Source organism: Nakaseomyces bracarensis (genome assembly GCF_045282275.1).
Source record: "Nakaseomyces bracarensis strain CBM3 chromosome Unknown Scaff1_0, whole genome shotgun sequence".
Classification (NCBI taxonomy): domain Eukaryota; kingdom Fungi; phylum Ascomycota; class Saccharomycetes; order Saccharomycetales; family Saccharomycetaceae; genus Nakaseomyces; species Nakaseomyces bracarensis.
Window position 1 is genome coordinate 239,374 of NW_027263960.1, and position 23,839 is coordinate 263,212.

The 23,839-nt window shown below is 40.2% G+C and overlaps 12 protein-coding genes across 12 annotated transcripts; 5 read left to right on the forward strand and 7 right to left on the reverse strand.

The window, feature by feature from the left end:
* Positions 1 to 216: 216 nt before the first annotated feature.
* On the forward strand, positions 217 to 867 carry MED8 (RNA polymerase II mediator complex subunit MED8; the record flags this gene model as incomplete). The annotated part of the gene is made up of 1 exon (XM_071050242.1): positions 217 to 867. The coding sequence occupies one exon, from the start codon at positions 217 to 219 to the stop codon at positions 865 to 867; it is 651 nt and encodes a 216-aa protein (XP_070908834.1).
* Positions 868 to 1,225: 358 nt separating this feature from the next.
* Positions 1,226 to 2,359, reverse strand: RIM2 (Rim2p; the record flags this gene model as incomplete). Its single annotated transcript, XM_071050243.1, has 1 exon — positions 1,226 to 2,359. The coding sequence occupies one exon, from the start codon at positions 2,357 to 2,359 to the stop codon at positions 1,226 to 1,228; it is 1,134 nt and encodes a 377-aa protein (XP_070908835.1).
* Positions 2,360 to 3,055: 696 nt separating this feature from the next.
* RPL21A (60S ribosomal protein eL21) lies at positions 3,056 to 3,499 on the reverse strand (the record flags this gene model as incomplete). The annotated part of the gene is made up of 1 exon (XM_071050244.1): positions 3,056 to 3,499. One exon carries the CDS (start codon positions 3,497 to 3,499, stop codon positions 3,056 to 3,058), a length of 444 nt encoding a protein of 147 aa, XP_070908836.1.
* Positions 3,500 to 6,635: 3,136 nt separating this feature from the next.
* On the reverse strand, positions 6,636 to 7,439 carry GDT1 (putative ribosome biosynthesis protein GDT1; the record flags this gene model as incomplete). The annotated part of the gene is made up of 1 exon (XM_071050245.1): positions 6,636 to 7,439. The coding sequence occupies one exon, from the start codon at positions 7,437 to 7,439 to the stop codon at positions 6,636 to 6,638; it is 804 nt and encodes a 267-aa protein (XP_070908837.1).
* Positions 7,440 to 8,353: 914 nt separating this feature from the next.
* PCH2 (Pch2p) lies at positions 8,354 to 9,826 on the reverse strand (the record flags this gene model as incomplete). The annotated part of the gene is made up of 1 exon (XM_071050246.1): positions 8,354 to 9,826. The coding sequence occupies one exon, from the start codon at positions 9,824 to 9,826 to the stop codon at positions 8,354 to 8,356; it is 1,473 nt and encodes a 490-aa protein (XP_070908838.1).
* A 384-nt stretch (positions 9,827 to 10,210) lies between these two features.
* On the reverse strand, positions 10,211 to 12,934 carry BRO1 (Bro1p; the record flags this gene model as incomplete). The annotated part of the gene is made up of 1 exon (XM_071050247.1): positions 10,211 to 12,934. One exon carries the CDS (start codon positions 12,932 to 12,934, stop codon positions 10,211 to 10,213), a length of 2,724 nt encoding a protein of 907 aa, XP_070908839.1.
* A 192-nt stretch (positions 12,935 to 13,126) lies between these two features.
* Positions 13,127 to 13,987, forward strand: MBA1 (Mba1p; the record flags this gene model as incomplete). Its single annotated transcript, XM_071050248.1, has 1 exon — positions 13,127 to 13,987. One exon carries the CDS (start codon positions 13,127 to 13,129, stop codon positions 13,985 to 13,987), a length of 861 nt encoding a protein of 286 aa, XP_070908840.1.
* Positions 13,988 to 14,376: 389 nt separating this feature from the next.
* Positions 14,377 to 16,047, forward strand: ELP3 (Elongator subunit ELP3; the record flags this gene model as incomplete). Its single annotated transcript, XM_071050249.1, has 1 exon — positions 14,377 to 16,047. The coding sequence occupies one exon, from the start codon at positions 14,377 to 14,379 to the stop codon at positions 16,045 to 16,047; it is 1,671 nt and encodes a 556-aa protein (XP_070908841.1).
* Positions 16,048 to 16,478: 431 nt separating this feature from the next.
* RNJ42_00080 (ceramidase) lies at positions 16,479 to 17,396 on the reverse strand (the record flags this gene model as incomplete). The annotated part of the gene is made up of 1 exon (XM_071050250.1): positions 16,479 to 17,396. The coding sequence occupies one exon, from the start codon at positions 17,394 to 17,396 to the stop codon at positions 16,479 to 16,481; it is 918 nt and encodes a 305-aa protein (XP_070908842.1).
* A 689-nt stretch (positions 17,397 to 18,085) lies between these two features.
* On the forward strand, positions 18,086 to 20,137 carry SMP1 (Smp1p; the record flags this gene model as incomplete). The annotated part of the gene is made up of 1 exon (XM_071050251.1): positions 18,086 to 20,137. One exon carries the CDS (start codon positions 18,086 to 18,088, stop codon positions 20,135 to 20,137), a length of 2,052 nt encoding a protein of 683 aa, XP_070908843.1.
* A 562-nt stretch (positions 20,138 to 20,699) lies between these two features.
* On the forward strand, positions 20,700 to 21,533 carry RPS6B (40S ribosomal protein eS6; the record flags this gene model as incomplete). Its single annotated transcript, XM_071050252.1, has 2 exons — positions 20,700 to 20,705; positions 20,829 to 21,533. 2 exons carry the CDS (start codon positions 20,700 to 20,702, stop codon positions 21,531 to 21,533), a joined length of 711 nt encoding a protein of 236 aa, XP_070908844.1.
* A 326-nt stretch (positions 21,534 to 21,859) lies between these two features.
* Positions 21,860 to 23,455, reverse strand: DTR1 (Dtr1p; the record flags this gene model as incomplete). The annotated part of the gene is made up of 1 exon (XM_071050253.1): positions 21,860 to 23,455. One exon carries the CDS (start codon positions 23,453 to 23,455, stop codon positions 21,860 to 21,862), a length of 1,596 nt encoding a protein of 531 aa, XP_070908845.1.
* Between the last annotated feature and the right edge of the window lie 384 nt (positions 23,456 to 23,839).

Genomic DNA, 23,839 nt, shown 5'->3' on the forward strand with positions numbered 1-23,839 from the left:
TACTAACAACGACTTCATCGTTTGGTCAATAAATACTTTAATTTAATTAATTCTCTTAATTTCCATTGGCTGACCCGTATTATCGCTATTTTAACCAAAATTTTTCTTAGCCGGGGCCTTTTATAAGGTGAAGAGCACTTTGTTCAGGAGTAAAGCTAGCATTGGGGAGGGACAGCAGGTCTACAGAAGAGTATACTAAGTGATTTATAAATAGAGATGGAGGATATTAAGCCAGACTATAGCGGGGTGCCGGGCCCTGCGTTGGATTCGGTTCGTATGAGGCTTGCGCAGCTGACGCACTCGCTGCGTCGTATTAGGGACGACCTCTCCCGGGCAGAACTGCCTCAATGGTATACGTTACAGTCTCAGATCAGTGTTACGTTGTCTCAATTGTTGTCGGTGACCTCTACGTTGCAGCACTTCCACGATGTGCTGGACACTACGATGGTGTACCCGCTGCCCAAGTTTCCTACCACGTCTCACGAGAACCTGTTGACTACGTTGCTGCGAAAGAAGAATATACCGGAGGTCGAGGAGTGGATTAAGGATGCCGTTGAGGTTTCTGGGATAGATATGAATCTTGCTGATGACGCGGAGGTACAGAAGGTGCTAGATAACAACGAGTCCGAGTCACAGTGGGCCATTGACGTATTTGCGAAGGAGTTTGAGACTCGGGAGAACCAGGGTAGTAATGATGATCTGGATGTGTTGGGCAGCATGAAAGCTTCTAAGTCAGTACGACAAAGTACTACGGTACCATTTGCGGCAGAAGATATCTTGAAGTACATGTCTACAGGTGAAATAACTGGCGAGGAGGTCGAAAGCGAAGAACCAGCTAACCAGGACACCATAATGCTGGATGGTTAAAGGTGCAGTGAGATAGAAGAAGAAAAAAAACAGAGTTTTTTTTTATTTATGGGCATTGCCCTAAACTAATAAATTATATAATGAACAATATGTACAGGATAACTTTTTTTTTATCATTAGTTTTAGAAGATAATTATGATTATTTTCTGGGAAATGCAGTAAACGGAAGATGCCAACATTGATTATATTAGGTTTTGATTTCGTTATAAGATCATGATTTTGTTGTTTTATTATGTTTTTATTATCCTGATGTAAAGACAATAAGGTAAAAAAAACGATGGATTTTGTGACTGTGAAAGCAAGAAGAGTTCTTATTTTATCGTTATTGTCTTTTTAACAAAGTAACTTTTCTAAAATGTCATACGTCAGATAGAAGACGTATAACTACTTCCCAAGTACCGAACATAATGATACTGTTAGGGACTGTTCTCATCAGGTGTGGGGTCAAACCACTGTACATCGATTTAAGACCTTCTTCTTTGATGATGATTCTGAAACTCTGGATCAAACCGGTGTACTTAGCCTTGCCGTTTTCCAGTGGTGACTGCCTTAACCTGGTTCTCACGACTTCATGTGGGTATGTGATGATACTTGCTACGAATTTGGCAAGACCTGCACCACCAGACCTCTGACACCATTGCTTGATCTTGTCTGTTCTAGTCATTGTACTCTCATCATGGTGCCCGAATTTCTCAATGGATCTCTGCTTGATCATGTGTTTCAATTGCTCGTAGAATAGCCATTGAAGGATACCTTCCACAGACCCTAGATAAGATGCACTTAGACCACGATACAACCCGTATATACCCTCGTTCTTCAGGATTGCTTTCAAACAGTCGTATGAGTTCTTATATGTCCTTGTCTTTCCGGCTTTGTCTAATTGTACTCTGGTCTTTACCATCCAAATCGGGTTCGTAGCCGTTGCAGTGGCCCAACCCGCGGTAGCGGCCGCCATCAGGTGAATCCAAGGCGCCTCCTGCCCGTTATTGAATGCCCGCGAGTATATATCCTTGGTGGTACCGTACGTGAAGAAATTTATACTTCTAGCAGGGATCACACCCACCAGGTTGGGCCCCAGACCCTTGAACAAACTCCTAAAGCCCTCTACCCGGTACACGTTCGTGATGATACCCATAGTCTCCTTGAAATGCATAGCCGCCTGGATACCGAGATTGATAACACGAGGCCTGCTTCCAGCCACCAGCGTCTCCGCCTGAGACTTGTACATCGTCTTGTATATATCACTCTGCAGCCTCGTCTTAACTAAATCAAACGGGCACGTGACCACTGCACCCGCCATGCCTCCAACACCGCCTGCCAGGAAATGCACCCAGGGCTTCACCGTGGCCCGCGGCTCGACCTTCGCAGGCTCCTCGTCCAGCATCAGCGGCTGCGCGGCCTCCCTGTAGTTAGAACCCTTCTCATCACTGGCCAGGTACGGCACCGACTCCAACGCATCGTCCTCCCACTCTTCCAAAGTACGTTTAGGCATAGGTTATCTAGCTCGCTATAGATTAAAAAGAAGTCTGATAGTTCTACTTGTCCGAGCAAGAGCTAAAGACAGCATAGGATCAGAGCTCTCTACTATGTCAAGTGTGCTTCTTTTCAGTTAACGCACCTGGCCGCGGGGCCGTTTGGAGGAAATTTTTTTTTCCAGCTTGAAGAACATATAAATCACGTGACTACTTACTATATCCAGATATTAAAGCAATACTACAAGGACTATACCGCAATACAAGGACTATACCACTACACAACGATGTATCGCATCATACAACGATGTCTCGCATCATACAACGATGTATCACACCATAGAAACATCGATTTTGAATCATACAGGGACGACATGTGTAGTAGCTATGTGTTTGGAAAGAGACCGGTGATGAGAAATATGGTATGCTATAGAGACTATAATGTAATGGAATCTTTATTTTTATTAAAGGGTGTGTGTGTCTATTTTAATATATTTAAAATACTATCTTTTCTCTTCCCTATTTTCAATTAAATTAAGGGCTTTCTCTTCCATGCAATTATTAAGAAGGAAGTAAATATTCCTTATTTCGAGAATAATAAGTTATAAAGATGAGTTAATTAATAGTAAAAGAAAGAAGAGAATTGGAAACAAAAGTTATATTTTTTTTTATTTGGTACAAAAAATCGACAAGACAATAAAGTATGGAAAAATCGATTAGATGAAAGTTTCGTAGGCAACTGGGGCCAAAGTTTGTGGGACGTTACCTTCGGTGGAGACGACACGGGCTTCTCTTGGTTGAGCTGGTTGTCTCTTCAATTGGACGGCGACACCTTGAGCCTTGGCTTCAGCCTTCTTGGCAGCGTTAGTCTTAACTCTGTCCAAAAATTCTTGTCTACACTTGGAGTGCTTGACGTGTTCAACTCTCAAGTTCAATCTCTTTTCCAAGTATCTGTTACCGACCATCTTGTTGACGATGACACCGACGGAAGACTTGGTGACGTTGTAGACAACACCGGTCTTACCTTGGTAGAACTTGTGTGGCATACCCTTTTGGATGGAACCGTTAGCCTTGATATCAACGATGTCACCAACCTTGTAGACCTTCAAGTAAGTGGACAATGCAATAGCACCGTGCTTACGGAAGTCCCTTTGGAACATGTAACGAGTACGAGATCTGTAACCGTGACTGCATATATTGTTCTATTTTTTTTTTCGTTATTATCCTTTTCGAAATGGGTATTAAGCATCCTTATTCATATCCTGTATGTTTTTGCCAAAATAACCAATTAAAAGTTTTAAATAATAAAAAAAATAGTATTCATGTTAGTAAATATTCCTTGATCATGTGTTTAAGTTGGGAAAGAAGCCATTTTATATCCATAAAACAGTATAAGTTTGTTTTCAGTATTCTCCGTGTATTTCTGCAATATCCTGTTCATTATCGCTATAGTCTCGAGCTTTGCTAGTGTCCATTTCTCTCATATATCTCTCATCTAATTTCAAAGTTTTACAAGGTTTTCATCTATAATATGCTCTCTTTCTCACTCTCTAAAGTTCCATAACTGGTATAACATACGATTTACCCATTTTTGCTTGATATCGTGTTGTCTTGGTCGGTTTTGTTCAAGATAGAGAAAAACTGTAGTTCCAAGAAATAATTCCTTAATATGGCCCCCACAAATAACCGCCCAATGAATAATTATTTTCTCTAACTTCATCCATTCAATCCCAATCCATCTTTCACCTTGAACTCAATTGGTAAAAACATTAAAACATTGCGGTTTCCAGGCTGAGCAGACAGAGCCGTGCCAAACAGACAGAGAAACGGAAACTTCCTGCCCTACTCTCTGTCTAACCAAAAGACCTCTACCCTCCGTCTCTACTGCCACTCACCACACAGTAGACTCTGTCTCTGTACACAGAGACTTCTTCCTAGAGACTGCAGCCCAGAGACTTCAGCCCAGAACTCTGTCTTGAACAGGACTGTAGGAGCTTCTTTCTGACCAGCCCGACTAGACGACTCGTCGACGCGAGAAGCTGAAAAAAAAAAAACATTATTGAAAAAATTTTAGATAGAAAAAATTGTAGGTTTTCCTAATGAGGATATTATATGTATTCTAAAGAAAGAGTTACAAGGAATATAATAAATGGTGTACGGATGTTTTGCAGTCATTAAAAAAATGGAATAACTCGTATGCTTTGATTTACATTACCGCGCTGTCATACCATTATTGATTTGTGTAAGTGATTATATACTATATCTGTTACAATTGTGTTGTGTTTAAACTAAGATGCTGTCCGTGCGCTACTCGGCCATATATGCTGCTATACACTTGCGCTGCTACATGGCTGTGCTAACCATGTATTGATAAATATATAATTAGAGGTGTTATTATGGGTAAAAGAATTAGAGCTAGATAAAGATATTAAAAGTTTTTGTTTTTATACTAATTTAATAAACTACATTTACTCTTCGTCAGCTTCTTCTTCAGCACCTTCGGAAGAGGCCTTGTTACCGGCGTTCTTTCTGGCAACTCTACCTGGTCTAGCACCACCGAATGGGGAGGTTGGAGCGAAGTCAATGTGCTTCTCGGAGTCCAATCTGACCATGAAAGATGGGATGTTGACGATTTGCTTACCAACAGCAATGTGTCTTTGAGTGATCAAGACTCTAGCGTGGTGGACAGACTTGGCCAAACCTAGCTTGTAAACTTGGGTTTGCAATCTTCTCTCCAAGAAATCTTCGACCTTCAAAGCCAAGACGTAATCCAGCTTCTTCTTGTCTTCGGACAAGACACCGATTCTCACCAATCTTCTGATCAAAGCATTACCTTCGAAAAGTCTCTTTGGGTCCTTTTCGTCACGGGTCAACAAGTCTCTGGCAGCTCTTCTGATCTTAGACAATTGGAAAGAGATTCTGTAGATCTCTCTCTTGTTCTTCAAACCGAATTCACCAGCAAGCTTCAATTCAGCATCCAAACGAGAAGATTCGTAAGGTCTCTTTGGGGTAGAGTAGGTCTTAGAGTAAGTTCTTGGGGCTCCTAAAAAAATAATTTAACCTTACAACAATTAATAGCAATTGTTTGTTTGTTTTTCAAAGTTATTTAATGTTAGTAATTAAAAATTCCAAACTTGGTTTAAAAATCCCAAGATTAGTCTCTCTGAGTCCCTCTCTTCGTTGCCATATTACTATCATTTGTGATTATATTCCAAAGTTTGTCTACTCTAAAGTGTCGGGAGTTTAGAGCAGTGATAGTTATCAATTCCAATTTGCTTATATTTTTTTGCGTTTTTTTTAGTGAGGGACCCGATGACCTCTTAGAATATCGGTGGTTATTCCGAACATACTTGGCATCTTTCAAAATCAGTACTTGTCACGGTTATATTTTAATGAAACACTTCAAAAGCAAGAAACACTGATAACCTCAACTATTGCAATTTTAAATGTTATAAACTTGTTAAATACTCTATCTCTCATCGATGGCCCAAAGCTGAGAGAGCAAACTGAAAAAAAAAAATTCCAAAAAATTTTTTTTGGAATTTACCCGGGGTGTCATACTTTTACCCGGCTACAGCAACAAAACAGTCACAAAGAATTATATATCTATATATACGGCATCTATCACCTGCCGTATTACGTATAAAATGTTAATCGGATAGATGGGAAATTTGTTCCGGGTAATGTTCAAAGTTCCGGGTAACAGAGTTTTAACATCTTCTCGGATGAATGGAGAGGGTGTATTATTATAGTACAAAGCTTATAGAATATATATAGATGAAGCTCAAAATGGGATGGTTAATAAAATAGTTAACTCCATAAAATAAACCATATCTTTTGTATCTTTATGTCGTTACAGGAGCTAGCTCAGTCGAGGCAAGAACGGTTGCAGAAACTTAAACGGAAGATCAATGTTGATGAGACATCGGAAGTAACGACACAACAGAACGTTAATGAAACAGTGACTAAAGAAGATGTCGCTGTTGAAGATGTCACTGGTGAAGATGTCACTGGTGAAGATGAGGCAAGTGAAGTTGAGGCTAGTGAAGATGTCTCTAGTGTAGATCAATACCAGGCATTATTACAACCACAATTGGATATATTGAAGAAAAGGACAGATGAGTCTATAAAGAGACTTGTACGACGCAGGATCATGGAGGAATATAGTGATTAACAAAAAAATATAATGAAGTGAAATGAAAATAAATAACCTAATGGACTATGTTACACAGTTAAAAAAAAGAAAACTAGGAAAAAAACTCTATACGTATGTTTTGTTTTGTTTTTTTGTTTAATCTATAAATGGAAGGCGTGGTAAACGTACGAAATACCGAAGACAAAGAAGAGTAGAGCACCGCTCAAGGTGATAGTTCTCATACTGATCTTGGTTGCTAGTAACTTACCCCCGACTACGGCGACACCGGTACAGATGATGTGGCCCAATACTGCACCAGCGATGACGTACCAGTAATCACTGTCAGTAGCCATAGCGATAATACTAATCTGGGAACGGTCACCTAGTTCACCTAGGAAAACCATAAAGAAAATGGAAACCCAGATAGGAGATATGACCTTAGAAAATGTAGCCTGTATCTGGTTAAGTATAGAGGTGTTCTCCTTGTACTTCTTGCTGTCGGCTCCGGCCTCCATGTCCTCCATCTTCTCGTTCATTGTAGAAATAGCAATCTCTTCTTCGACTTCGGTCATCTCTTCTTCAACACCGGCATCCTTAGACATCTCTAGACCTTCCATGGCTAATTTATAACCAAATACAAAGAACAGAATACCTGCCAAGTAAGTAGTCCACCTTTCTGGAATGAAAGATACAAATGTGTGGCCCAGTATACCAGACAGTATAGTCATAATAGCTAGGGACAAGGCAGCTGATGAGAACACCAGTAACCTTGGATGACGCATAGCCATCAACGCAGCAATCAAAAAGGTCTTGTCACCAATCTCAGATAGACCAATCATGGCAACAGCCATAGAGAATGAACTCAAATGCGACATGGATACATCTGGCATGTTGTTAGTTGTAGTTGTAGTTGTAGTGGCAGATACCAAAGGAACCAATGCCAAAGATGCTATTATTTTGAACATATTTGCTAAGTTTTTTTTGTTGCTTGGTTTATAACTTGTTATCTGAGATAAAATAAATAATTGTCAAGGCAGGATTTCTCTATTTTATCCCTAAAAACCAAGTATTTTATAATCTTCAATGAATGGATGATTGAGGTTTCTAATATCCGATTATTAATCAGTATCTTATTGAAACTATGGTGTCTCCAGGCCACGATAACACTTGAACGTAAACCACAGCAAAATATATATAAATTTTGTTTTTTTCAATGATTTTTGAGAAATTTACTCTTTTCGTCCTCGTGGTATTATAATTATGAAGAGAGTGGAAAAAATATATGAAAAAAAAGAAAGAAACTTAACAATGTTAAAAAAAAAGCAATGTGAAAGTGGAAAACAGAACCACATTGGTAAGCTAAAAATATCTCTCTTTACCACCCATTGTTATCGGACGGATCCTCCAAGGATCTTGCATGGTTCCAATAAACCCACATTTGGCGATTGCCCAGAGAATTTTTATTGGACGCGAATGTACCACGCCACTCGTACTCTCGACCCTAACTAAATGGTAATCATATTATGTGGTCATTTTTTTCACTCTTAGTTAACGAAATTTCCGGATATGCCTAGTTCCCTCTTATTTAGTCCTGGTTGTATAAGTCCTTATTGTATAAAAACTTCGCGAGTAACAGAATGAACTCCTCCAGATTTATTGGAAACTCTTGGGAATATTCGGAAACGCAGAGGAGAGGAATTTTTTTAATTGATCTACCATTGATTGAGAGTTTCTATTATAATTATTGGAATTAGGAGAAAAAGTTATTTGATCAGCAATAATTGATATTAAACTTTTCTTGCTTTATTCTAAAAATAAAATAGTTAGTATTACATTTCTCATGAACATCGTAAACTGAAAAGAATACGTTAGAAAGTGATTAAAAACATACCTCGCATTGTGTTGCGATTAAATCAAGAGCTGTATCATAATCTTTCAGCCCACGGTCTTTTTTTAATGTTAAGATGTGTACTTCTATCATACTTCCTAGAACGGAAATGAGCATCATTTTCAATTCAAGTCTCCTTGGGTTATCAATATGAAAGATACCATCAGCACGATCCACAAAAGCGTTATCCAGTATATCCAATAAATTTGAAGTAGCTAGTACTAAGAAGTTTCTATACTTCTTCATTTTATCTAAATGGATTAGGAGGTTGTTAACCACTCGAATTGCATCAGTAGTTTCGTTCTTATTTGATAAATCTCTTCTAGAAGAGGCAATAGTTTCTACTTCATCTATAAGCAAAAACACGAAGTTGTTTAGAACTTCAGAACTGGTAAGTAATTGTTCTATATCTCTGAAAATTGCTGATAAATTTTTTGATGACTCTCCAAACCATCTGGAAAATATCCTTGAACATGAAAGTTCCATCATTATAGAATTTGGACTCTCATTGATAACTTCATCTCTGCCGCATAGTCGTATTGAGAGTTTATGACACAGGGCTTTACACAATGTAGTCTTCCCTGTGCCAGGTGGGCCGTGAACTAAAAGCATCTTATTATTGGAATTAACTAATTCATTACATACGCTGTTGCTAGCATTACCTAATAGACTAGCGACTTTCAGAGATGCTGTTGAGTAATTTATCAATTTTGTCTTGATATCAGAACTGTAGTACAAACTTTCCCAAATACTTTCTAGTTGCATATCAGGTAATGTTGTAATAGTCACTGAAGATTTAGTGCAATTTGATATTAGTTTCTCGGAAAATTGTTTGTCATTGCTGTTAAATGTTGCTGTGTCCTCATCAAGGTAATCTGAATTGGAATCGCTCAACTCTATTTTATCAAATTCACTAGAGAGATGATCAGCATCATCCAGCTGAACTTGATGCTTAATTAAATAAAGATAGACCTCAATTTTTGTTTCTGTTGATACCTGAAGCGGGAAGTTCCTACCTCGACTCTCAAAGATATTTCTAACACCTTCCTCAACTGTAAGATCTTTGCTCATAAACGACATTGTTTCACTATCTTGGTATCTGTTTACATAGGCCACTTTGACAAATATACTGAATAGCATATTATCATGTACAGTATTAGTTTGCCGTATCTTCTGCGCCTCTTCATGAAGAACTACTTTGACCAGACTGAGTATGATACTCTCCTGCGCCTTCGTGGGCGGATCATCGATTTTAATCGAGCCTTTGCCTTCTCTAAAGCAATCTTCACATGTAATAGTGTTAATATCCCTGCCTAAGCAAGACACTCGCCTCTTGATAACGACTTTCAACACTGAAACAAAAGTAGATAGCAACTCATCTCTCCCATCTTTCACATCACTAAAATAACTCCGCACCAAACTAAGCGAGCTCTCCCGCAAATGCACATCAACAGTTATTCCCATCTTATACAGTATGTGACTACTGATATCCCAGTCGAGTTTGAGTTGAGTGGTATTGACCAGCTTCTAACTGCATTATAAATATTAACCGCCCAGTTTTTATACATTCACATAACTATCGTATATTGTGATCTGCTAATTTGATAGTAATAGATCAGCTGATTAGATTGTTATTAATATTTTACTTTATCATAACAATAGTGGATGGATTGCGATGTGGCATTGGTAGAGTGAGACCTCGTTTACTTTTCTACTGCCTCAAAGGACGTTTTTTCATGTTTTAGTTATGCTTTTAGACCAATAAAATATTTAATAATCGGAGAGTGTTCGTATTTGTCATTACATATATATATCATATATGTTTATATGTTATAATTATAAATTTCCTTATCTTCCACTGTATTTAGAGTACAAGCTTTCGTCAAATACTGAGGAGTTTTTGTAGAACGCAGTTGGGTCTCTTTGTAATTCACGCTCCTCTCTTTCCATCTGTTCTTTTCTCGACATCATGTTAGGGTTGGATTGAGCTGGTTGTTTCGGAGGAACCATTGGTGTTTGGGAGTAACCTCCTGGTACCTGGTGTTGTTGATATTGTTGTGGCACTGGTGGTGGATGTTGTTGGGAGTTCGCATATGGATCTTGGTAATTTCTTGATGGTACTAGTGGTGTCGAGCTGTAAGCTGGAGGTGGTGGTTGTTGAGCGTTAGGTGGTTGGGCATAGTTTTGTTGAGAGGTAGGAGGGAATTGAGAAGGTGGTGGAGCCTGGCTATAATGACCTTGTTGTTGGCCTGTTACAGGTACCTGGTACTGTGGTTGATATTGTTGTTGGAAACTTTGTTGTTGTGGTAACGGCATTCCGGATGTCTGGTTACCTAGACTCATATTTCCAAATTGCTCTGATATATTCGTAGTAGTTGACTTAGGTTGTGGGGGTAATGGTGGAGGAACTACAGTATTATCTGAGGTCATACCCATTGGGACGTTCTCGTTTTTACTCTCTTCCTTTTGTGAAACCGATAAGGCTAAATCTTTACTCATCTTTAATAAGGATTCGTAAAAACCCAGGCCTTTTGGGAAATCATTATTAAAAATCATAAAATTGGTTGCAGCCTCTTCGATCTTGGTGAAGAATTCTTTACGTTTCTTTAATCTCTGTTCCTCTTCATTTGATTTATTTTCCAATCCGGACAAATTGAAAACATTGTCTAACTCAGATTTAATCTCGCTGATTATCGAGTCCTGTTTGAATATAGTAGCCTCGATTCTAGTAGTCAACGGCTTAAATTTGTCCAATTCTTTTCTAAATAAGCTCTTAAGTTCGCTCTCCGTAGCCTTAGAGTTAGATAACAACACATTAGTGATATCATCATCATTAGATTGGTTCTTTAGTTCAGACAGTGTTCTACCTCTTTCCTCCTTTAGCAATCGCAGATCTTCAGCCATCTGTTCGATCTCGCTGATCTTGTCAAGGATTTCTTTATTTTTGGAGTCGTCAATATCCAGTAGACTTTCCTGCATGGAATCGTTCGGAGAAAGAGAGTTGAAAATCTTCCATAATTCATTTGGGTTCTGTAAGAGAGTAAGTTCATTAGCGTAAGGGGTCACCAGAGCAAATAATTTTTCATCTGATGAAGCGGCTTCGACCAAGGTCATCTTCAATTTCACCACGTTCTCCTTCTGTTCAGCAGGTAGACCACCTAGGATGGTCAAGATTTCTCGCTTTTTGGATTCTATTAGTTTCAATTGCGCGTTAGGATCCTTAAACCTGCTACCAGCAATGTTATTCATCCATGAGTTAATCTGGTCTCTCATCATATCGGCCTGGGGATCCATAGGTCCAGTGGTACCTTGTTTATTGTATCTTTTCTTGAGATCACCCAGCAAGGTTGGTAAATGTGTAAACTCAATGAAGGAAGAGTACTCAAGGTCAGCGGTCTCAGAGTCATTGACATATTGTCTTATCAGTGAGGCCTTGTCTTCAGAATAAATACTCTCCTTCTCGTATATTTCCATTGGTACAATACCTCTGAACAACTTCTCGCATTTCTCAGCGACATTCGACATATATGGTGCTAGTTGATCTTCCCACTTGGGGGCCTTGATACCGTCCATGGGCTTTAAAGAGGCGAACGTAATACCCTGAGGTATACTCTCGTGGAAAATGAAGTCGTTGTCCTTAGTCAATTGGGTCAGCTTCTCCTTCAGTATCTCGGAGAGACCGTCGAAATCGAAGTACTCCTTCAGGACGTACCTGTAAGAGAACGAAGAGGTTAAGTTCTGCTGTGCCAGCTTAATGAAAGCGATTGCCTCACCATACTTGTCCTGCTGTTCTAGGGCTATGGCATGGTGATGAGCAGCGATCGTCCTGAACAAGTAGTACTTACATGTCACCACGGAGGCCCAGCTGGGCTCACCGTAAGGGATCAGTCCGCCCTCCTCGGTCCTCAGGTAATCCCAACAGGACTCGTATAGCAGCGAGGCCGACAACGCCAGCTTGCTGATCAGGGAGGCCTGTTTCTCCGCGGCGCCGCCATTGACTATCTTCAACAAGAATATCTCCTGGGCCTCCGCGTGCGCCAGGTCGGACAGCAGCTTAGTGTTCTCCTTGTGCAAGTCCGCTGATGGAGAGTTGAAGAAGTTGTCGGACAAGTACTGGAAACACGCCGTGGCCTTCGCAAGACTCTGCATCGCCACCTTCGAGTCATCGTTCAGCTTCTCCTTCGCAAGCTCCGTCAGCGCCACACCCAGGTTATACAAAGTGCACGACTTCTCAAACACTAGATTCTTCTGCGTGTGCTTCGCAGGGCTCGACACAAGCCCATACTCCGCATCGTACCACGTAAACTCCATCTTCAACGGCACATTGTTCCCCAGCCGCATGTACATCTGCTCGAGGTACGCATAGTACCTGTAGTTCTGCTCCACAAGCGTCGCAGCACCAACCTCAGCATTGGCACTCCCTCGAGTGTGGTCCAGCTCACCACACAACCCCTCATCGTAGAACTCCCGCCACTGCCGGCCATAGATCCTCTTCAAATACCCAGAAAGCCCCCGCTTCCAGTCAACCTTCTGCGTGTCCTTCAGCTTCAACGTCACAATAGAAGCCTTCATCGTTCGTCCTGTCTTGCCTAAGTCTTGTTTAAGTCTTGTCTTGCCTAAGTCTTATATTGCTTTTGCCTAGGTCTTGGCCTTATATAGTGTCGCTGTGTTTCCCCTTATAAATTTTTTTTTGGGCTTTAAGAAGGGCTCCTGCCTAAAAGTTTTTATAAGACCAGCAAGACATCAAAGCTGGACAAGGAAGCTATGTTGAGTATTAGACGTGTTGCTGGTCGTGTTGGTCGTGTTGGTCGTGTTGGGCCTGGTCTTGGGTCCGGTCTTGTCGGTGGGAGGAGGCTGTTGTGGGAGAGCAGACGGTGTCTTGAGGAGCAGAAGAACGATACGAAGAAGATACAGGACTTCAATCCGAGACACCTTGGTGTTGCGTCGGAGCTGTACGTTCCTGCGGCCTGGAGCAGTCTTCCCAGCGTGCTGACGAGCCCACGGGTTGTGTTCAATGCGGTGGTGAGGCGGCTCTACATCCTAGGATTGAACACGGTTCAGGTCGGGATATTCAGGTTTCAGACGGGGATCAAGCCTCAGTTTCTGCTGTGGAAGAACAAGGCCATCGAGACGTACGTGCAGATCAACAAGGGGTTCGCGAGCAAGAGTGTTGCTGCGCTGAGACCAGAGGTCTCCATCTGGGTGGAAGAAGCGCTACAAGCCAGGAGCAAGCAGGTACCAGACAATGTGAAGCTGGACTGGCAGCTGTTGAAGTTCAACGAGGTGCCAAAACTGATCTCGTTGCAACCGATGATGATCCCTGGGAGACCTCTGGAGCACATCCAGCTGCTGTACAGGTTCAACACGAAACAGAGGCTGGTGAAGCTAGATAAGCGCACGAACCAGGTCGACAAGCTCGACAGAGACGTTGTGGACTACATGGTGTTCCTCTGTGATGCCACCACGAACGACTTACTCCTGATGGGCTCCGTATTCGAGAGCGAACCGGGCAGCAAGATGCCAAAGAACTACGACGACAACACCGAGAAGGCTGTCAAGAGAATGAAAGAGTGCGGAGATATCTACAGAGTGCCTCCAACCCCGGATCACCCTCAGATCACCTAGAAATATCTCGTTTATTGTAAATATATAGTTAAATAAACCCCAAAAAAAGCTGTAAATAATCAATTGGAACGCTAGCATGCTAGCCTGCTGATAAGCTAGTATGTTAATATGCTAGTGTGTTAATATGCCATTATGCTAATATGCCATTATGCTAATATGCCATTATGCTAATATGCCATTATGCTAATATGCCATTATGCTAATATGCCATTATGCTAATATGCCATTATGCTAATATGCCAATATGCTAATATGCCATTATGCCCTGGCGATGAGCATCCGAAAAAAAAATTTGAAAAATTTTATATTTAAGAGATGAGCTTAGTAAACGTTACTTGTTGGGATGGGGAGGATCCAACTGGAGACATAATAAGATACTAGCGTTGGATATGGGTCGTCACGGTAAGGGTCCTAAGAATAAGCAGAAGCTTGCTCCGGAGAAGGAGCGGTTTATCCAATGTTGTACGGATATTACGCTGGAGTTGACTAACTCTCTTAGCTCAGGGACCACGAGGGAGATTAACCTGAACGGTCTGATAACCAAGTATTCGAAGAAGTATAAGCTGAAGCAGCAGCCACGTCTGACTGATATTATCAATTCTATTCCGGACCAGCACAAGAAGTACCTGTTGCCAAAGTTGAAGGCGAAGCCCGTGAGAACTGCCTCTGGTATCGCTGTTGTGGCGGTGATGTGCAAGCCACATCGTTGTCCACATATTGCCTACACTGGTAACATCTGTGTCTACTGTCCTGGTGGGCCGGACTCTGATTTTGAGTACTCCACGCAGTCGTACACTGGTTACGAGCCTACCTCCATGAGAGCTATCAGGGCTCGTTATGACCCTTATGAGCAGGCTCGTGGTAGAGTGGAGCAACTGAAGCAACTGGGACACTCTATAGACAAGGTCGAGTACGTCCTTATGGGTGGTACTTTCATGTCTCTGCCAGTGGATTACAGAGAGGATTTCATCACGAAACTGCACAACGCCCTGTCAGGTTATAACGGTAACGATCTGGATGAGGCCATTAGATACTCGCAGCAGAGTTTGACCAAATGTGTAGGTATAACCATTGAGACCAGACCAGATTATTGTACGGAGACCCACCTGGATGATATGTTAAGATATGGGTGTACTAGGCTGGAAATCGGTGTTCAATCACTGTATGAGGATGTTGCCCGTGACACCAATAGAGGTCACACCGTTAAGGCCGTTACTGAAACATTTGCCGTAGCCAAGGATGCCGGTTACAAAGTTGTGTCCCACATGATGCCTGATTTGCCTAATGTTGGTATGGAAAGAGACCTGGAACAGTTCAAGGAATACTTCGAAAACCCAGCATTTAGAACCGATGGGCTAAAGATATACCCAACACTAGTTATCAGAGGTACTGGTTTATATGAACTTTGGAAGACTGGAAGATATAAGTCGTACAACGCCAATGCCCTAGTTGACCTGGTGGCTCGTATTCTAGCGATGGTGCCTCCATGGACAAGAATCTATCGTGTACAGAGAGATATTCCTATGCCTTTGGTCACTTCCGGTGTCGATAACGGTAATCTAAGAGAACTTGCCCTAGCCAGAATGAAGGATTTGGGTGTTGCCTGTAGAGATGTACGAACAAGAGAGGTCGGTATCCAAGAAGTTCATCACAAGGTTCAGCCAGACCAGGTTGAGCTTATCAGAAGAGATTACTATGCCAACGGTGGTTGGGAGACTTTCCTATCGTACGAAGACCCGAAGAAGGATATCTTGATTGGTCTCTTAAGACTGAGAAAGGCATCGAAGAAATACACATATAGAAAGGAGTTCACCGCTCAGAGAACCTCCATAGTTAGAGAATTACACGTTTACGGTAGTGTTGTACCACTGCACTCCAGAGATCCAAGGAAATTCCAGCACCAAGGTTTTGGTACATTGTTAATGGAAGAGGCCGAGAGGATTGCCAAGGAGGAACATGGCTCCTCTAAGATTTCAGTCATCTCAGGTGTTGGTGTGCGGAACTACTACGCCAAGTTAGGTTATGATCTCGACGGTCCATACATGTCTAAGCAGATCTAAAACTTTTCACCCGCAATAAGTTCCCAATACAGCAAAACCATAAAAAGACTATAGTCATGCATACATACAGGCTCGTATTTATTTAATAATGTTACGGTATTTATTTTATAAATTATTTTTTGATATTATTTATTTTTAATTTTCATTAATTTTTATGTTTTGGTAGCGATCTGCTGATTTCATATCTTAATAGTTGACCAATGAAAATAAACCTTATGAAGTAACTATTTATTATGCAGTTGGGTTAATAAGTATAAATTATTATTCAATACCTTTTGTTAGTTTTATGTTTACTTTTCGTTTTAATTACAGACATTGTATATATATAAATAATAGTCTATTATAGTCAAGAAGTTCAAATAAATAAAACTAACTTCTTATGGCTTTTATAAGTTTTAGTTTTTCGAATGTTAACTTGATATCTGGATAATTCAATCGTTCTTGGACTTCACGTAAGGTCCTCTAAATGTTAATGAGTACTTCGTACATATCTTATGGTCGGCAGGGACAAGTTCTGGCACGAACCCGTATCTCCAGATGAACAAGTAGTCATCCAGGTGTTCCGTAGTAATCAACCTCAGGTACTCTAAGTATACTATGTAGTAATAGATACCGAGGCCTGTGAGAACGTGCCACCAGCCATGCAACTCCAGCAATAGCCCCAGCGGCAACAACAGGTATTCTCTCCTGATAAATCGCCACAGAGAGCACAAGTGGATATCCATCAGCCATACAGCGTACCCTGACATGAAGAACGTAGCACCCATAATCATGGAGTGGTACAAGTTTTTCTTTTGGATAGGGTCTTTGACGTAGTTTATCACCATGTAGGCACTCGAGAATGCCACTACACCTATCAGGCACCCGAAGAAAGCCTGGTGAATGGTGGCGTTCTTCACTATCAGGTACACCACCGTGACACCCGACGTCGTAGCCAGGATCAACGACGCTATGAAGACCTGTTTGAACCGGGACAGAGGCCCGCTATTGTCCGTGAAAGTCTCAAATATCTCCGTGATCAGCGACCAGCAAGGCACACACATCGCGTATATCATGGGCAACTCATCGAGCAACTGGAAGCGGTATTTTAGCGTCATGTGGAACAGCCACGACCCCACGCCGACAAGACAGTACGTCAGCCCAATCAACAGAAACCGGGTCTCAAACCTGTTCCGCAGAACACAGTATATAGTGTACAGCGCAGACATGATAAATATAGTATTCGTCACAGTGTTAGACCACTCTGCAACGTAATGCGAAACAACATAGTTCTCCTCACACCAATCTATAGTAGAAGTCACAGGACCCCAGAACCCTTCACCTCCAGAAGGATATTCCCACCTAAACATTTTTGTTTTTTTCTTTCTCTTAGTATATGCTAGTATATGCTAGTATGACCCTAGTAGGTGTTCTTTCGTTCCTTAAATGTTATATAAGTGACTTATATAGGTTGATGTACACCTTCGAGCCACTTTTCCAAAGCCATACACCCCCTAATTGAGTGCGTGATCTGCAAACTGAAATAGGTTCCCCTTCACAGGTTCGAATCCCACCAGCGGCCTCGAGATCGATCTCATCAATTTGAAAATAGAAATGTGTCATCTTTACTAATCCATTATATAATTTGTCCCTGACAAAAAACCTTATTTCCAAATCGGGGTATTTGTCCTCAGGTGCGGCTTGAGCCGGTCTCTTTTTTTTATTAGATTATAACTAAATACGTAAATCACATGTGTTACGTAATATATAACACTGATCTACGCTTTTTTGATTTATCGATGTATTTCTATTTTTAGAAGTATCTCCAGACGACCCAAAAAAAATTTTTTTTATCTTTAAATGACGTCATTTTATTGTTATTCCCAATATATCGAGGTCGTTTCTTTTTTTTTTTTTTAATATTTCTTTAAATGATAATTTGGGTTTTCTTTTAATTTATATTTGAGATTACTTTAACTATATTATCTTAAGGTGATAAAGGTTTGTACTGTATTTATCACGATAGAATAGACGGTAAGAAAACATATAAGAATATTGAATGGGACGCAGGAAGATCGAGATCGAGCCGATCACGGACACCAAGACACGGGGGATCACGTTTCTGAAGCGTAAAGCTGGTATATTTAAGAAAGCGCATGAGTTGAGTGTGCTATGTGGGGTGGACGTTGCGGTGGTGGTGCTGGGCACGAACGGGACTTTCTACGAGTTCTCGAGTGTTGAGATGCGTGAGTTGCTCCGGTACTACACGGATGAGAACGGGATGGGGCTCACGCATGTGGTTACTGAACCGTCCCAGTACGGTGATTACGAGAAGACTGCCACGGTGAAGTACCAGGTGAGTAATGGACGCAGAAACAGGAGGGGCCCTAAGAGTAGGAGGGTTCAGTCTCAGAGTGTAGATTTGAAGCGGAATAGATCAGAACACGAGACGGAGGATAATGTTGACAGCAATGAGGTCAAGCTCCAGAAATTGTCTCATGCCAGGCACAACAGTACCGGCACTCAACTGCTGCTACACCAGGACGAGATTAATGCATCAATTTACAACAATAAGCGTGCTGTTGCTGAAAAGACTGCTCAAGAAGAGGAGCCGTCCAATGACAATGACAGAGAAGAGGATGAAGACGAAGAAGAAGACGATGATGAGGAAGAAGAAGAACTACAACAAGAACAAGATAATGATGTTAAAATGGTCCGTACTAGGAGCTTCCCACAAGTTAGAAACCAGGAGTTTTACGTCGGTAAAGAAAATGAACAATCTGCGCCCAAGGTTGTGATAAATTCACCTCCAATGGCCATGAGAAAGGATTCAGCACCATCAGCATATAGCTTCATGAGAACAGCCGCATCAACAGCACATAATAACTTTAATAGAAATCCAACAAATGGTTCTGGGAAGAAGTCAAAACCTGTACTAAAACTAAACATTCCTAACAGTAACATAAAAACAGCTGAAAGGTTCCCTAACCAGTCAGTCCCCAGTTCACCTAACCATGGCAATAAAGATAAAATCCCAACAAAAAATATCATTACCACGCCTTTCCAAAATTTTAACTATCAGGGATCGCCCAATGGGAAAGGTGACATAGATAACAAAAGAGGAACTGAAGCAGGAAATGACAGCATGAGAAACTCTTTCTCGCCAACCGATAAAAATCAGTATATGAAGATGCACTTCAGACCTCCGTTTTTTGGCTCCTTTAAGAATGGGAATAACAACAACTATAATCCAAACTATAACAATAATAACTACAATAATAATAATCAAAATGCGAATGCTAATGGAATGGTGACTGGTTCACCGATAACTAACCAATATTTGGCTACACCATTGCAACAAATGAATCCTAACAGAATAACATTATATAAAGGAGCAAATAATAGTAATAGTGGTTCAACTATATCAAATAGTACCAATACCGGTAATCAAAACAGTTCTGAGGTCATGACACCAGGTACTGGTTACCTGTTTGCACAAAAACACTTATATGGAACCTTAAATACAGGCAATGCTCAAATATCGAACACTAGAGAAACATCTGGTAAACCCCATCATTACCACAACCAACATATGCAGCAACAGTACAATAGAAATAATGATAATGAAGGAAATACTGAAGATGAAAATAATGAACTCAGTAACAGAAATGAGCAAGGCAATAATACAGGTAATAATAATGGCAAGGGTGGCGGTCGAGCCACTACTCCAATTGGGCCCGATACATCAACATTACCTCTAAAAATGAACTCTGACTTCCTTGGCAATGCAAGTTCCCCCAATACATCGAACATGTTATTCACTGATTGGAACCTAGCATCTGCATCTAATAATTTTGGTGGCCCCAATTTTTTGAATAGTGCTGGTCCAAAGTCCGGCAATATATTTGGTTTCATGCCTCTTTCTGGCTATCCAATGGGCGGTCAAACCGTAGCTTCGAATTTTAACAACGGAAATAATAATTGGAACAGTAGAAACATGGAATTGAGCCCATACCTTCCTCATTTGCAAACACCTTACCCTGGAAAGATATTCCAATTCAATAGCAATGACAACAATAGTGACTTCCCTCCATCAGCTGAAAAACAGTAATAAGCGTTGAAACAGATGTATCACTAAGTTTTATTCCTTATCTATTATCATTTTTTTTTCTATTTTCTAATTTTAAAACGGTCTTCAGAAAGACTCTCCAAGGAGAAATTGTAGGGTTTTCTGTTCTTAAAAATTTTGTGATCTACTTTTAACCAATTTTTAATTCATTAATTCACTATCATTTTCATAAATACGTACCTAAACAACATATTGCATTATCTTTTATTCACACAAGGAGGTCTAAATAAAATAGCACCGAGGGATATAGACAAATCATAATCATATTCTTGTATCTTTGATAATGTAATTACTATAAATATTGCTATGCTAAAAACTACTACTACTTTAGAGTCCGTATTACCTTCGATCAATGAAGTCACCTAATACGAATAAAAAAATTCGCTGTCAACCTCATCGCCTGTGTTGTGCCATAGTTGCAGAGAGCTATAAAACTTCGTATTTAGCTCATCTGTTCAGCTCTCTCTATCTCATTGTTATATTTAGCTGCTTATCAAATCCATAGTCTCTAATCTCGAATCTCAATTGACTAGCAATTCAAACAATGAAGGTATGTTCGATATGATACAATGAATAACTGTTGATGTTGAATTCTCATGGATTACTAACGATTACTTTTTGAAAATTATTTATCATTTACGATTAAAAAACTTTTCAGCTATTTTGAATACAGTTGAACATTTCTTATCCAGTTAATGGTACTCAAAAGACCGTTGAGGTCGATGATGAACACCGTGTCCGTGTCTTTTACGACAAGAGAATCGGTCAAGAAGTCGACGGTGAGGCTGTCGGTGACGAATTCAAGGGCTACACCTTCAAGATTTCTGGTGGTAACGACAAGCAAGGTTTCCCAATGAAGCAAGGTGTTTTGTTGCCAACTAGAGTCAAGTTGTTGTTGGCTAAAGGTCACTCTTGTTACAGACCAAGACGTACTGGTGAAAGAAAGAGAAAGTCTGTCAGAGGTGCTATCGTTGGTCCAGATTTGGCTGTCTTGTCCTTGGTTATCGTGAAGAAGGGTGAACAAGAATTGGAAGGTGTCACTGATACCACCGTTCCAAAGAGATTGGGTCCAAAGAGAGCTAACAACATTAGAAAGTTCTTCGGTTTGACTAAGGAAGATGATGTTCGTGATTTCGTTATCAGAAGAGAAGTCACAAAGGGTGAAAAGACCTACACTAAGGCTCCAAAGATCCAAAGATTGGTTACCCCACAAAGATTACAAAGAAAGAGATACCAAAGAAACCTGAAGGTTAAGAACGCACAAGCCCAAAGAGAAGCTGCTGCCGAGTACGCTCAATTACTAGCTAAGAGATTGGCTGAGAGAAAGGCTGAAAAGGCTGAGACCAGAAAGAGAAGAGCTTCCTCCCTAAAAGCCTAAACTAATTAATGCTATAACGTTGGGATGACTCTAAGAATTTATGGATGTTACAGCAACAGCTATTAATATCATTTTGTTCATCGTTTCGTATCAAAGTTAATTCTAGAATTAAACTAACGAACCAACTCTCCTGGGTCCACATTCTTTTATCTTTCCCTCCTAATAATTTCCACCTAATAATTGAATCATCAAAGAATTTTATTCCCGTTTTCCGAATTAATAAACATCGACTACTTGATAAATATTTATATATTTATATGCATTAATATCTAGTAAAAAAATAAGTTACTGTCTGAATATACTAAATCAGTTATATACATATTTGTTTATTTGTTTTTCCATTCCCATTTACCTATCCCATTTATCAAGAATAAAATCCCAAATATTGACAACAGGTTAATTAATCCCAATCCGGTGAAACATGCCCCAATTCCTATATCTCTACAGAGCTTTGAGATAACGGCTGAGCTTATAGCAGCTCCTAGATTTCTAAAAAAGCTAGACACAGCAATTGCAGCTGATACACGTAACGAAAGAAGTTCAGATAAATATGTCATTATAGTATTATTGCACCATGTTAAACCAAAAGCCATGATTCCTGAGAAAATCAGAACCATGGAAATGTGGTAGTGAAATTGGATACTCCAACCGTAGCCTATAGCTCCTGCTAATGAAATTAATATTCCACACACAGTGAGGATAAGACGATGCTCTATTGGATAGCTTTTGGATTTATTATGCTCCAACCAATACTTTCTAATTTTGTCAGACAAATGACCTCCACATTGAGAACCTAATAACATACATATCCCTGGTGATAAGTAACAAATACCTATTTTAAGACTAGAGTACTTGTATTCTACAGATAAGTAATGCGATAAAGTGACACTAATCCCATAGTATGTAGAGAATAATAATGCTGAGGCAAGCGAAGATATAAATACGGGTGGGAACTTTGCAATCTGCACATATGTATAGATTTTGAACTTTGGTGGATTAGGATATATGGACTGGAATTCTTCACTGTTACTGACAGGTTTCAGAAATCCAATATCACCTAGAATCCTCCAGCGTGAACGGGGTAGAGTTACCTCCAAGTCCTTATATCCATCGTTCCTCTTTTGCCAATATACATCTCCATTCCCTACAATACATCTCAGCGTCTCTGGAAGCAAAAAAAGTACAAGTAAGAATCCAGTTCCACTCATGATAGAAATGCAACCAAAGAGCCATCTCCACTTATCTTCATCAAGTAAAATCAACCCTGCTACAATAGGGGCAACTACTGGGCCCATATTTGGACCCATCATAAAGTAAGCAATGGCTTTACCTCTATTTTTAGAAGGTGTAATGTCTGCCACAGTGCCTGCACCCAGAGAAATCACTGAACTAGAAGTAAAAGCTTGAAATATTCTCAGAGTAAATAGTCCTCCGATGCTTTTAGGCAGCGAAGCTAGAAGAATATTTATAGCCGTCATCAACAATAACGAAATCAGGTACAATACCTTACGTCCTCCAGCATCTGCATACGCTCCCCAAAAGAGTGGAGCAACAGAGAATACTCCCATGAATACCGATACTGTAGCATTTATAGTTGTTTCAGAGACACCGAACTCCCTCTGTAGCACTGGTAAAGCTGGGATGTAGATATTACCGGCCATGGGTCCCAAAAACCCAATGTAGATGATAATACAAAATATTAATAATTGCTGTAGCCTGGTGAATGCGGTATACTGAATATCCCTGTGATCGTTGTAGAAGTACGGCACCAGTTGTGTCGGTAGAACTTCAGCGCTGTTTGATTTTTTAATCTCTGGCTCAGTTAGGACTACATCCTCTAGTGGCTCTTCCACATCCGGAATTGTATATACAGCACGACTCAGTGTAAAGTTAGAAGATGAAGAAGTTTCCATTTCATTCATTATTTATTGCTTGATAATTTTTATTTGCACTTATTTCGCAAATATCCTACATCTTAGATATAAAATAACATCAACTTTACAGTTGTTCTGATAAGGTATAAAGAGCATTCTACAATAGACACAAAAAAGGACAGATAATTTAATAAAGTATATCATTGATATACCATTTTTTTTGTGATGAGGTATTACATCATAACAGAATTACAAAAAATAAGCCTACAAGCACCGAAATGGCATTTGGCTAATATCTCAATATATATTACTATAAAACTATATAAATAGGCTCTAGTATTAACGTAATACAGAGATAATGTGATATACGAATCGGTATATTCCTCATAAATCGAGATACCTATATACGAATAGCACATGACTAGAAAAGCC